Raw genomic sequence first — 12,546 nt, 5'->3', positions numbered from 1 at the left:
GAATGAGACGTTATTTTTAAATGGATAATTCAAATTCAAATTTAAAAATCAATCGCGTCATTTTGTAAACCAAAACAAATAATTACTAAAAAGTAATCTTAATTAAGGAAGATATGTTCTTATATGTTCAGATGAATTACATTTTGCAATACAATGAAATTTTGTAAATGTATATTTTAAGAATATTTTCGATATACCAAAAGTGGGGAACAATTACTGTAGCGAAGAGAGAGAAAAATATAGCGACAACAACAAAGAGCTTTCTCTAAGACGCTCTCCGATACCCTCTATAAAGAGAAATGCCCAAATATATATATAGCCAGCTGCATCTCACAAGACTTTCAGTCACAATTTGGCTTCGCTTCGGCTTTGTGCGGTAGCGGAACTCGCGTACTTTCAACACGTTTCATTAGCCGGTGGTGCGGTGCGGCTTGGTCTGGTCTTAGTTTTTCCACTCGAGATACACCGCAACAAATAAACCTACAAAGAAATATATTGGACACACGCAAACTGGAAATTAAGCAGAAAAATGCTTTGCCCCGGGGAAAATTTAAATTGCCAAACTGGTTTCACAGTCAAGGTCGTCGCTTCCGCCCAGCGACGTTGTCGTGCTTCAGCATTGAGTCGGCGGTTATCAATGCAAAACTTCAACCTACTCCCACTATATGGTCTGTCCAGCAGCATTGTCATTGTTATGCTGATGATTATGTCGTCCATATCGTCGCTGGATGCTATGCGTAATGGTAATTTCTCCACTTTTGTTTGTCATCATTGGGGCGGGAACGGTCGCGGGCGCGGTCTCCTGATTGGGTGCGTGTCTTTGTATTTTGGCATGCGCATGCGCGCGCATTGGGTGTGAAAGTTGTTGATCTGTTACATAACGAACAGAGTAGAGCCAAGTCTGGCTAGGCCAGGCCAGGTCCGCCACCAACCCCCTGCACCCAAAGACTACAGACTATGCTGTGCATTGAACCCAATGACAGTTGCTGAAATTTTCCTGACCCGCTGCCATTGCTAAGTAAAATGATAAATTTACTTTCTAAATGCTGCAACACAGCTTAGCAGCTGAGCAGCGGCTCTCCTACAAATACAGAGGCATGGGGATAGATTGGTAGATATTGAGATACACTCACAGATGCAGATGTAGATATGTACATCAGAGTCGGACAGACAATCGGTAGACATATCTTGAGATATCATCTGCATCGCTGCATTTAACCAACGCGTGTGTTGGTCGCTTGCTCAATCGGTCTGAGTTACGATCTGGTGCGGCACGGCTACGGGCCATTGCTGCTGGCCAGGCCAATTCATGATGCAAACGCATTTCAATTTATCTGCTACAATGTGGTACGCCATGGCCATAACTTGGCCAAGGGGCGTATATGCCACAGCCCAGTGTGGGTGGCAGGGGAGTGGTAAAACCTAGATATTACAACCAAATTCGCATCCGATCAGCTTCATAAGTGGATAGTACGGTTGTGGGGGCTTGTACATATGTACATATATCCTCCCCCTTCAAGCTCCATATGTGCAACGCCCATGCCTCAATTCCAATTCCAATGCGTGATTGGCGGCACACTCAAGAAACGAGAGTATTGCTGCAACCGACAGTCAATGGCTAGCTACTTTTGGGTTGACGTGAGGCTGCTCCTAATTGGGTCAACGCATTAATTAGTTTCCTTTGGTAATTACACGAAGCTCTCTCACACCAATTTGCAGACAATGATGGAATAATCAACAGCAGTCACAGTAGCAACAGCAACCACAGTCGTCACCGGCGCTCGGCCTCAACAGCCAGTTGCATGCATGATGCACGCTTCTATCGCAATCCGACTAGGCCGGTCCACAAGATCTGGACGAACAGTGAGTGTGCCAAGTATTTCCTGTGCCTGGATGGGGAGGTATTTGAGTTCAAATGCTCGGAGGGGCTGCTCTTCGATGTGGTGCGTCAGATATGCGACTTCAAGGCGAACGTGGATAATTGTGATGTGAGTGCAGAGACGCCGGCTCCCAAGCCGCTGCTGGAGATGGCCGATTGTGCGGATGAGTATCAGTTGGGCTGTGCCGATGGCACTTGCCTGCCTCAGGAGTACTTCTGCGATGGCTCTGTGGATTGTCCGGATGGCTCCGATGAGGGCTGGTGCGATGTCGAGCATGATCCGAATGCGGCTGGGGCGTGCGACTCGAAGAAGTGCCAGTTGCCGCATTGCTTCTGCTCAAAGGATGGCACCCAGATACCGGGAAACCTCGGGACCTTATCTGTCCCCCAGATGATCCTGCTCACCTTCGACGATGCCATCAATCACGACAACTGGGAGCTCTTCTCCAAGGTTCTGTTCACACAGAATCGTCGCAATCCCAATGGATGTCCCATTAAGGGCACCTTCTATGTGTCGCATCCGTTTACCAATTATCAATATGTACAGAAGCTCTGGAACGACGGACACGAGATTGCCGTGCATTCAGTAACGTAAGTTCCAAGCTCTTTCAAGCTGATGAAACTCTCCTCTAACACACTTCCTCATACAGCCATCGAGGTCCAGAAATGTGGTGGTCCAAGAATGCCACAATTGAGGATTGGTTCGATGAGATGGTGGGCCAGGCGAACATTATCAACAAGTTTGCCGCCGTTCGGATGGATGAAATTCGGGGCATGCGAGTGCCATTCCTGCGCGTGGGATGGAATCGTCAGTTCCTAATGATGAAGGAGTTTGGTTTTGTTTACGACGCCTCCATGGTGGCCCCACATTCGAATCCCCCCCTGTGGCCGTACACACTGGACTACAAGATGCCGCACAGTTGCACGGGAGTTAACCAGAATTGTCCATCGAGAAGTTATCCGGGCATCTGGGAGTTGGCTATTAATCAACTGGAAGCCGGTGAATACAGGTGCGGGATGGTTGACAGTTGTCCGCCCCATTTAAGTGGCGATGATATCTACAGACTGCTAACGCACAACTTCAAGAGACATTACCTGAGCAACCGGGCACCCTTTGGCTTGTATTTTCACTCCACCTGGTTTAAAAAGATTGATTATTTGAATGCGTTTTTGGTAAATACAGAAGGGAATAACCGAACTGACTCAATTTACATACATTACTTACTCTTCTAATTGTCCTTTAGAAATTTCTCGATGATCTGCAAAAACTACCCGATGTGTACTTTGTGACCAACCAGCAGGCCATTCAGTGGATGCGTCATCCGACGCCCAGCAATCAGATGCATCAGTTCGAGCCCTGGCACTGCCAGACTAAGGAGCTAGATGACCACGAACAGGTTTGCAACATACCTAACGTATGCAAGGTACGCAGTAGGGTGCTACAGGAGGATCGGTATTTCTACACATGCATGGAGTGTCCGGCCCAGTATCCCTGGATACGAAACGAGTTTGGCCTGGACTGAGGAGAAGCTAAAGCAATTAGATTTAAGCACTTATTTATGAGTCTCCGCTAAATATATTTTTAAACCGATTTCCACAAGAGTTTTGTACTAAGCCTAGGCCATAGAGATAGATGCTATCCTCCTATTGCGTTGTAAATGGATTTGCAATGCTTTCGACGCCGTCTGCGGGGCAGATTAGTACCAACGCTGTGCCACGGCAGACCACGAGGCCGAGACTCCGTGTTGAGTCCTCGGTAAGTTTGTAGGGCTCGTCCGAGTCACGCAGATACTCCACTGTGTTGTCCAGCACCAAGTTCAACAGAGCATCGTAGCCTTTGAGAATGCCAGATGCTTCGCGTCCGCCCGCGAATTTCACACGGATCTGTTTCTCCAGATATTTGGACAGGTCCAGAATGGACTCCTTGCGGCGTTTCTCCTTGCCGTCATTGTTTCCACCCACCTGGAAGGAGACGTACATGTTGGTGAAATGAAATTATTTTCTAATTTAGGTATTTTTTTTACCTTTTTATCTGCCATTTTAAGCAAATTTTTTATATTTTATTTAATGCCGGTCAGTGGGCCTATCGATATACTGTCAGACAGAAATACCGAAACATACCTTCTCATTTTAAAAATATACCGGAAATATACCGATGGAAAAAACTAACTTATCCCACTTAAACCCCCCTAAATTTAAATAACTTGAGTGAAAAACTGTGTGTTCCTCTCTGACCACGGATCCTCTGTCAATCGCTTTGTATATTAATATTAGCAAATAGAAGCAACATGTAAGAAACAACGTAACATTGCATATACATATGTATGTACATATGCATGTACACTTACGTTTTAGCTTGACCCTTTTTGTTTAAACCTTATTTTAGACACAATCAAATAGCAAGGAGTACATCAAATTAGTCAGTGTTGTAGAAAATTAATTCATCAAGCGGATAAATTGATGTGTTCAGTGCTGGAGTCCTAGATAGCTAGTTATCTCAAATCGTATATCAAATGAATATGATAATGGACAGCGAACGATTAACCCATTGTCGACCAATGGGGTATTTTAATATTCCCACGAAAATGATTAAACTTGAAGAATTTATGTGAAATTCAGGTGGAAGGATAGGATGGATCTACTAGAAGAATTTACATACAGTACTATTTTCGGCAGTTAAATTTAAGTTGTTCACCTGTTTAAATAAAAGGGGGCTCAGTGGGCTAATTTCGTATTTTTCATCGGTATGGTACGGATGTTTTATCGGCATGCACTCCATTTTGTTTTCTCACGACTCTCACGAAGAAAAATTTTTTAGCTACAGAAATTTGTAATTTTAAAAGAATTGGACGAGCGCAGCGTCGAATTTAAGTGCTTTCAAACCAATTTCAAATCATGGGTCGCAAAAAGAAGAAGGCCTCCAAACCCTGGTGCTGGTATCCTTTTTTAAAACAAACAACAATATTTTTCCCAGCATGTGCCGCTAGCTGGTAGGGCAAAAAAATTTGTATGTACACATACAAACCACTCACACAGGAGAAATTTATATAATGGTGTTGGCAAGGGGGCAGGAAGAACGGATATTTTGGCATTTTCCTTAACTCATTTAAAACAGGTACTGCAACCGTGAGTTCGACGATGAAAAAATCCTGGTGCAACATCAAAAGGCCAAGCATTTTAAGTGCCACATATGCCACAAAAAGCTGTATACGGGTCCTGGTTTGTCCATCCACTGTATGCAAGTGCATAAGGAGACGGTCGACAAGGTTCCCAACTCGTTGCCCAATCGCTCAAACATTGAAATTGAAATATTTGGCATGGACGGAATACCAGTTGAGGACCTCAGGGATCACGAGAAGCAGAAGAATGGCGGAAAATCTGATTCCGACGATGACGAGCCAGTGGCAAAGAAGAAAGTTGAATGTGAGTGATGTGATGTGATATTCGATATAATAAGCAAATGAGTTTATCTATTGGGATATAACCGTTTCAGATTCCATGAGCGTACCGCCACCCATGATGATGCCACCGAATATGATGCCCCCTCATATGCTGGGGCAATATGGCATGGGAATGATGACACATATGCCGCCGTTGCCTCCTTACCCGGTACCCATGATGCCTCACATGATGCCGCCGCGTCCTCTGTTTCCAGCTGCGATGGCGACTACCTCAGCAGCGGCTGCAGCGGCAGCGGCGCATCATCATCACGCTGCCGCCATGGCCCAGCAGAAGCCAACGTTTCCAGCTTACAGGTGGGGAACATACAGACATTCATTCCCCGATATAGACTCCCAATGGCGACTGGGACCTACTTCCGGGCTCTCGCCAACGAATTTCATACTTATTCTTGTTTTTGTTTGATTTTTTGGTAAAGTAATGCTACCATAAGTGCTCCACCCACCACCAATCATGCTGGTGGCGCATCAAGCGCACCACCAAGTGGCCCGCCCGATGCACAACAGCAACAGAGCCGTCCGCCAGTTCCAAATGCCACATCAGGGGGCGGACCAGCGGCCGCTGTTAGCACAAAAATTATGCATCCGCCGGAGGATTCAAGTCTGGAAGAGTTACGTGCCCGCCAGCCCAAATATCAGGCGCGTCTCGCTATTGCACTGGCCGCAGTCGCGAATCTACACAGCAGAAAGAGCCCAAGCAATAATGGGTCCTCATCATCGATGCCCGTCACACCGCCGCCTCCATCGCTGGCTGGAATTTCACCCACAGGCAGCAGTAGCAACAGCAGCCATGCCGCCGCAAATGCGATTGCTGTCTCCACAGCCATCTCAAAGGCCCAGGAAGTGAGTTCTTATCATAGTTATAGCAACCATAGTCAATATAAATGAGCATACGGCGACAGACTCGGACACACGCTAAAAATATGACACAAAAAAAAAAACAAGAACAGTAGCGAACGGACTGAACACGGACTGACCTGTACAAAAAAGACAACTTACGAATCACTTACAAAAATAATTAACTTACATTTGAGATCCGACTGCATTTTGCGTTTCGTTCGCATTCTTTGAATTCCATTTATCTCCAAGTTGGACAACTTTTTTTATATATTGATTATAAATACGAAAAACCCGATTTTTGTTACGATTATGATTATTTTTGCAAATTTCGGGTGATGCGAAGGCGAAATTTACGTTCATTACGACCACAGCGAACGCAAGCAATTACGGAATACAAGAATTATACAAAAACACAAAAGAAAAGAAAAATCACTTTTTTTAGCATATAGTATGATATATGTCTGTACAATTTTTTAATTAAACAAACAAATTAATGGCAACAAAACAAATGAAACGGCGGTTTTCAATTTAACCACATAAGGTACTTTGATTTCAAACAGCAATGCAAAAAAATATATATATACAAGGTCCACCCATGTCCTGGTCCCATTTTCGTCCTCTACCATCTATAGATCTCGCATTTCGAATTTGCAAAGATAAAACCGGAATGAATCTCATTATAAATCCTATATTGGGGATTTCTAGATTTTAATCGAATAATATTCGTTCAATCTGAGGGTTGCGGCAGATGTAGATTACCTTCTAGTTTTTCGATTTCGAAGAACCAAGCTATGTCCAATAGTTTTCCTTATGTTCTAGTTTCAATTTGAGTTGGTTTTCTTAGAGAAATATTCCCCGCATGTGGACTGTGAGAAAAATTCAAATCAATTCCCTACATTTTCTTACAGACCGCCGCATTTGTGGCCGTGGCACAGGCTCAGGTCCAGGCGCAGGCTCAGGCCCAGGCACAGGCTCAGGCTCAAGCCCAGGCTCAGGCGCATGTACAAGCGGCCCAGGCCCAAGCTCAAGCAGTGGTCCAAGCTCAGGTGCAGGCAGCTCACGTTGCCCAGGCTGTGGCTGCCCAGCAGCAGGCGGTACAACAGCATCACCAGCAGCAGCAGCAGCAGCAGCAGCAGGCGGTACAACAGCATGCGCAACAGCAAGCCCAGCAGCAGCATCAGCAGCAGGTACAACAGCAACAGGACCATATCAATCGGGCTGTGATGCTTCAGCGTTTACAGGCTGTGCGGCAGCCGGGCAATCCGGGCGCTGCTGCAGCAGCTGCGGCCGCCGCGGCTTGTGGCATGGTAAGTCTCTAATCCTCTGCTAGTGCGTAGGCAGCGCCAAACCAGAAGAAAGAATCAACTTGACTAAACAAAAATCAAATCCCAAGTGCTAAGAATCTCAATCTGTACAAAAAGAACTGATCTTGTGTCCTAGCGTGGTGCCAAAAAGCCAACGACAGCATTCTTGAGTGGGTTAATCCAATTTATTAGATGTTTTAGTTTAGAGCTTCATCACTAGCATCATCATTATTGCAGATCATGCCAATCACTCACTTGCAAAAATTATGCTCTAGGGGGAAAACATCTATGCACATAAAATTGAATTATTTCTAGGTTTAGCCTATGGCTAGACATAAAACAGTGGTCCATTCCTTACACTCACAAACTTATACTAATTTTCTGCTGTTGAAAGCATTTGCTTAGGATCATTAAAATATCCTAGATCCTAAGCCTAGTGGTATACGAGGTGTTCAAAAGTAATCGTCTCATCGCTAATATTCTGCTTAATTCCTACTTGCCTCTATGACGCTTTTTATTATCCGAAATCCTTCCTAAGCGCGATCTCTCGGATCTAACATCCTTATCTGATAGTTAAAACTCCTCCCAACACTATAGCTGCAGCATTCCCGTTAGTTGTTGGCAAACGCCTCGTATATCGAATATCAAAATGGATTTCAACCATCAATAATATCAAATATTACACAAAATCACAAAATCAAATTCTAAAAACTAAAAACAAACAACTATTAAGCTTGTGAAAAAACACCTTAAAAAACAACTGTGTTAAAGTTACCGTTACAATTGCAGTACAGTGCAGAAGTTCAGTGTTGAAAAACAAAGAGTTGCAAGTGTTGCGCAGGGCCCCGAACAGTGTTATACAGTATGTATTGTTTTTGTACCAACAACAAAAAAAAAGTTTATCTACCCCCACAACATAACCTGATCACTCCAACATAGCCCCCAGCCCCAAACAAAAAAACAAAATAATAGAAAATGCGATATTGAAAGAGTGCGAAATGCAAAAAGATAAGTAAAAGCCAAACAACTCCATTATAATCTTACTTAGTCGTACTTATGCAAGTAATTATGTAGTCTAAGCAAGTACTTACTCTCCTCTATATCTCTGTCTACCTCCACAACACTATCATACTATTTCAACATACTTTTAATACCCCCTCCATACCATAATACCCTATAAGTCCCAACCAAACGGAAGTTCCAATTTCCTCCCGTACGTACTGCCTTGCAAGTAAAGACAAAAAGTAATAAGAAAAGAATTATCAACAAACAAAATAATAATATTAGTAAAGAATGAGAGAAGAGTGAGTTATGTTTAAACTATTTTGCAAGCCATGTAAGTACATTTCAATAATTTCTATTACCAAAAAAAAAACAAACAAAAACAATTTTGAATTTGTCGTAATGGTTGCTGCGTTGGTTGGTTTAATTGATTGATTGATGATTGATTGATTGGTTGATTGATTGATTAATTCATATACACATACACTATTTAAGTAAACCTAAACACCGCATTGATATGTCTCTCTACTATATCTATCTGTTACCTCGAGAATAAAACCCACAAAACTACAAAAAGAAAACAAAAACAAAAAACTATGCCAGAAAACCATAATCTCTAAATGTTCTTTGATCTGTAAATTGTACTCTGTATGTCATATGCTCTTTTATGTTTTATCATTCATGTCATGCATCTCTGTACGTCTGTGTACCCGTACACATATCCCCATAACATACTATACATACATATATACCACCCGAACTAACAAACACACATCATTACACATTCATCTGGTTTTGCGCGCAAACTAAATGCTTTCTGATGGTAGAGGTCTGTTTGTTGAATTCACTTTCATTTCCCTTGCCTACTGATGAACTTGCCATTCCTCAGAAAGACTCCTTCATTCATCTATCCATCCATACACACATAGCATATCTATCATAGACAATTATGAGCTTAACTTCTAACTCAAAGATATTGAAATTTGAACTCTACTCTTTGCCTCTGGTTAGTAAAAAATGGAAATTTTCTAAAAGAGAACTCTATCTATATGACTTACTTTGTTGAAAGAATTTTTAATTTGAGCTTTGGTCCGTAGTCCCAAACACAAAAATCTATCTCTCTCCACTACGTCGTCGTCAGTTCAGTTTCCGAATTGTAAGTACTTTTTTCTTTTTAAATTTACAACAAAATTAAGTATATTATTTGTTTGCCGGGAGAAGAGAAGAGGAGTCTGCTCTTTCTCTGATCTATTCTACTCTACTCTACTCTACTCTATTATATATCTCTCTCTCTGCTCTATATCATACATTTGTAATGCGATGCAACAAAACGTTTTCAACCCCCAACAAAACCAACCCAAAAACACACTACAAACACACACATACACCACACCTATTATCCATCTATCGAATAAGTACGCAAAAACCAACTTATTAATACTCTTGAAAACAATATACAATCCAAACAAACATAATTAATAACAACTTAGCTAATTTTGTGTACAATGGCTTCAATATAGACCATGTTAAGAGCCAAGAATCAAGATTACTAATCGCCGATCTTTTGTTTCATGCTCTTCTATATATTTGTCTCCATAAACGTACGTGCCGTTCAGATGCCGTTGCCGGGGCACATGCAGCTGATGCAACCTATGCTGAGACCGGCCATGGCCATTGGACCACATGGAGCCCTGATCGGTGGGAATATGTTGAGAGCTGCTGCGGGCCCGGGTCTGCACGGCATGCCGGCAGGTAAGTAGATGCACTTAGCAGTCCTCGGAATAAATTATTAATCTTTAATTATTCAGGCCTTATGCCAATGCAGGCAATTGGATTGCCCGGATTCAATGGAGCACTGCCTGCGGGGGCCATGCATATGCCTGGCATGGGCGTAATGCTGCAGGGTCATCCGAATATGCTGCAGATGATGCAGCCGCGATTCAGATGATGTCTGCCCGCAGCGCCGGGTCTGTTGCAGGCTCCAGCAACCCAGCCGCAACCGCAATTGCAAGCGCAACCGCAGCCACATCCTCAGCATCTGCATGCGCAGCATCCTCGGCCATATCCCCGGCCAGCGACAACATTGCATCACCAGCCGCCATTGTTGAGCCTACCGCTGCCATTGCTGTTCCACGAATGATGCGGAGCGCATGATGGCCAGCCATCAACTAAACTAATCCATCATGACACCAAACATCAGCTAAGCAAAGCAGTCAATCGTCAGCAAGCAAGTTTTTTGAAAACTCCAACCAAAGTCAAGTTCTTTTTTCAATGTATAACAGTTTTTGAGACACACACCACCAACAGCCACATATACACACACACAGATCATAACACCACGCTATCCACTAACCAGCGGTTATGCGTAGTAAATCATTCGATGTTATATATATGTATATGTATATATATATATATATATATATCTATATATAAAATATTTGGTTTATTTAATGCACTCCTTGCCTTTGTTCTGTTTTAAAGCGATCAAAATTGTTTAATTTTCGACTAATCCGATTTAATCAATGTCTATGAATACATGTACATACCTATTTGTGTTCTTTGTATAACGCAATGTATAACACAACCTCACACGCATACACACACTGCTAACACACACACCTATACCCACACATATGCCCCTTAAACACTATTGAAAAAAACCTCCTTCATCTGAAGCTATTTTGCTGTGCTGTAGATCTCTTTCTCTATATGTATCTATATATCTGTATAACCAGAATATTAATCGTTGACATTTTATCTATGTTGTCTATTTTTTTTTAAATTCTCTTTCTTTTTTTTAGTTTTAGTGAACATATATAATTTAAATACGCCCACCCACACACACTCAAATTGTTTTATCATGTATTTTGCTAACAAAAAAAACGAAAAGAAAAACCAAGAGAAAATCTTCAGAAACACAAAAACCTGAACGCTCAAAGCCCTGGGTATGTTGACAATAGCCATAAGCAGCATTTTTTGTGTTGTTTTTCTGTGTTATTTGTGCGTAAATTATAGTTTATCGATCCTTATGTCCATGTGCAATGCTCTACAAACTGTTATACATACTACTGTTATAAAAAAATCCTTACAACCTTTGTTCAGGCCCATATGTTGTCTCTAGAGTCTAGACCTTCGTTCGCTCAGTTGTGGCTGACAAAAAGTAAGTCTTAACTTTCTCTACATAGTATATATAATTATATACATACATACATATATTTATATATAAATATTCAACTCTTTTTTGTATCATTTCTGTTCTTTTGGTCATCAAAATGTATGTATTTTGATGAATATTATTTGGTGTGTGTGTGAGAGCGCCAGACAACAGATCAGAGCAGGTATCTACATTCAATTTGTTTTTCTTTCAATTACTATTATGATATAATACTATACTATCCTAAGTCATTCGGTTATGGTATGGTTGGTACTAAACAAAAAACAACAACTACAACAACACCCCTATCCCCTTAAAACTATAGATTATAGATAGTAGAGTTAACTGTAGGAGGCATCTAGTTATTGAAATCATACTGTAATTCACATGTTAGCGAGTACAAAAACATTATTAATCTGGAGCCTTTTTAATTTGTTGTTATCGTATCGTTCTTCCAACAGTTCAAAGTTCTCTAGCTTCCTCGCCTCACAGCTTCAGCTACAATAAAATAAAATGATATAGCTAAAAATACTCGAGTACGAGTACTAGTACTCCTCCCTTCATGTAGGCTCTCAGGCTTTTCTTAAACCGCTAATCATAGACACGGTTTTAGCTAGCATAAGTAGTCGATTGGCAGTTTGGAAAATCCTAGCTCCATTTGGTTTTGTTGTATTTATGGGAAACATCAGCATGAAATAGATTGAACTCCTTTTCCCACTCTGAAATATCCAACTCAAAATCATTGAATACCCTTGACCCAGCGTAGCCTAGGCTAGTACAATTTTGCACTTCGATCCTTGAAGAGCACCATAACCCTATCCTAACACACTCATCCTGAAACTAATGCGAACTTGTTTGAGTACCTACACACATAGTATAGTTATAACCCAACCATAATCTATCTATCTA

General features: G+C 41.9%; 3 protein-coding genes across 3 annotated transcripts; 2 read left to right on the top strand and 1 right to left on the bottom strand.

The window, feature by feature from the left end:
• Positions 1 to 181: 181 nt before the first annotated feature.
• Positions 182 to 3,470, top strand: ChLD3 (Chitin and LDLR binding deacetylase 3). Its single transcript, XM_001356504.4, has 4 exons — positions 182 to 743; positions 1,720 to 2,470; positions 2,530 to 3,052; positions 3,124 to 3,470. Exons 1-4 carry the CDS (start codon positions 530 to 532, stop codon positions 3,400 to 3,402), a joined length of 1,767 nt encoding a protein of 588 aa, XP_001356540.2. The 5' UTR covers positions 182 to 529; the 3' UTR covers positions 3,403 to 3,470.
• Positions 3,424 to 4,045, bottom strand: LSm7 (U6 snRNA-associated Sm-like protein LSm7). Its single transcript, XM_001356503.3, has 2 exons — positions 3,904 to 4,045; positions 3,424 to 3,841 (listed from the first exon to the last, which is right to left on the bottom strand). The coding sequence occupies exons 1-2, from the start codon at positions 3,916 to 3,918 to the stop codon at positions 3,524 to 3,526; spliced, it is 333 nt and encodes a 110-aa protein (XP_001356539.1). The 5' UTR covers positions 3,919 to 4,045; the 3' UTR covers positions 3,424 to 3,523.
• A 579-nt stretch (positions 4,046 to 4,624) lies between these two features.
• BuGZ (Bub3 interacting GLEBS and Zinc finger domain protein) lies at positions 4,625 to 11,395 on the top strand. Its single transcript, XM_033379571.1, has 7 exons — positions 4,625 to 4,815; positions 4,995 to 5,302; positions 5,373 to 5,634; positions 5,757 to 6,180; positions 7,086 to 7,484; positions 10,100 to 10,235; positions 10,292 to 11,395. The coding sequence occupies exons 1-7, from the start codon at positions 4,775 to 4,777 to the stop codon at positions 10,429 to 10,431; spliced, it is 1,710 nt and encodes a 569-aa protein (XP_033235462.1). The 5' UTR covers positions 4,625 to 4,774; the 3' UTR covers positions 10,432 to 11,395.
• Positions 11,396 to 12,546: the final 1,151 nt, after the last annotated feature.

This window comes from Drosophila pseudoobscura, chromosome 4, assembly GCF_009870125.1.
Source record: "Drosophila pseudoobscura strain MV-25-SWS-2005 chromosome 4, UCI_Dpse_MV25, whole genome shotgun sequence".
NCBI classification, from domain to species: Eukaryota; Metazoa; Arthropoda; class Insecta; order Diptera; family Drosophilidae; genus Drosophila; species Drosophila pseudoobscura.
This window is presented reverse-complemented; position numbering and strand designations above follow the sequence as displayed.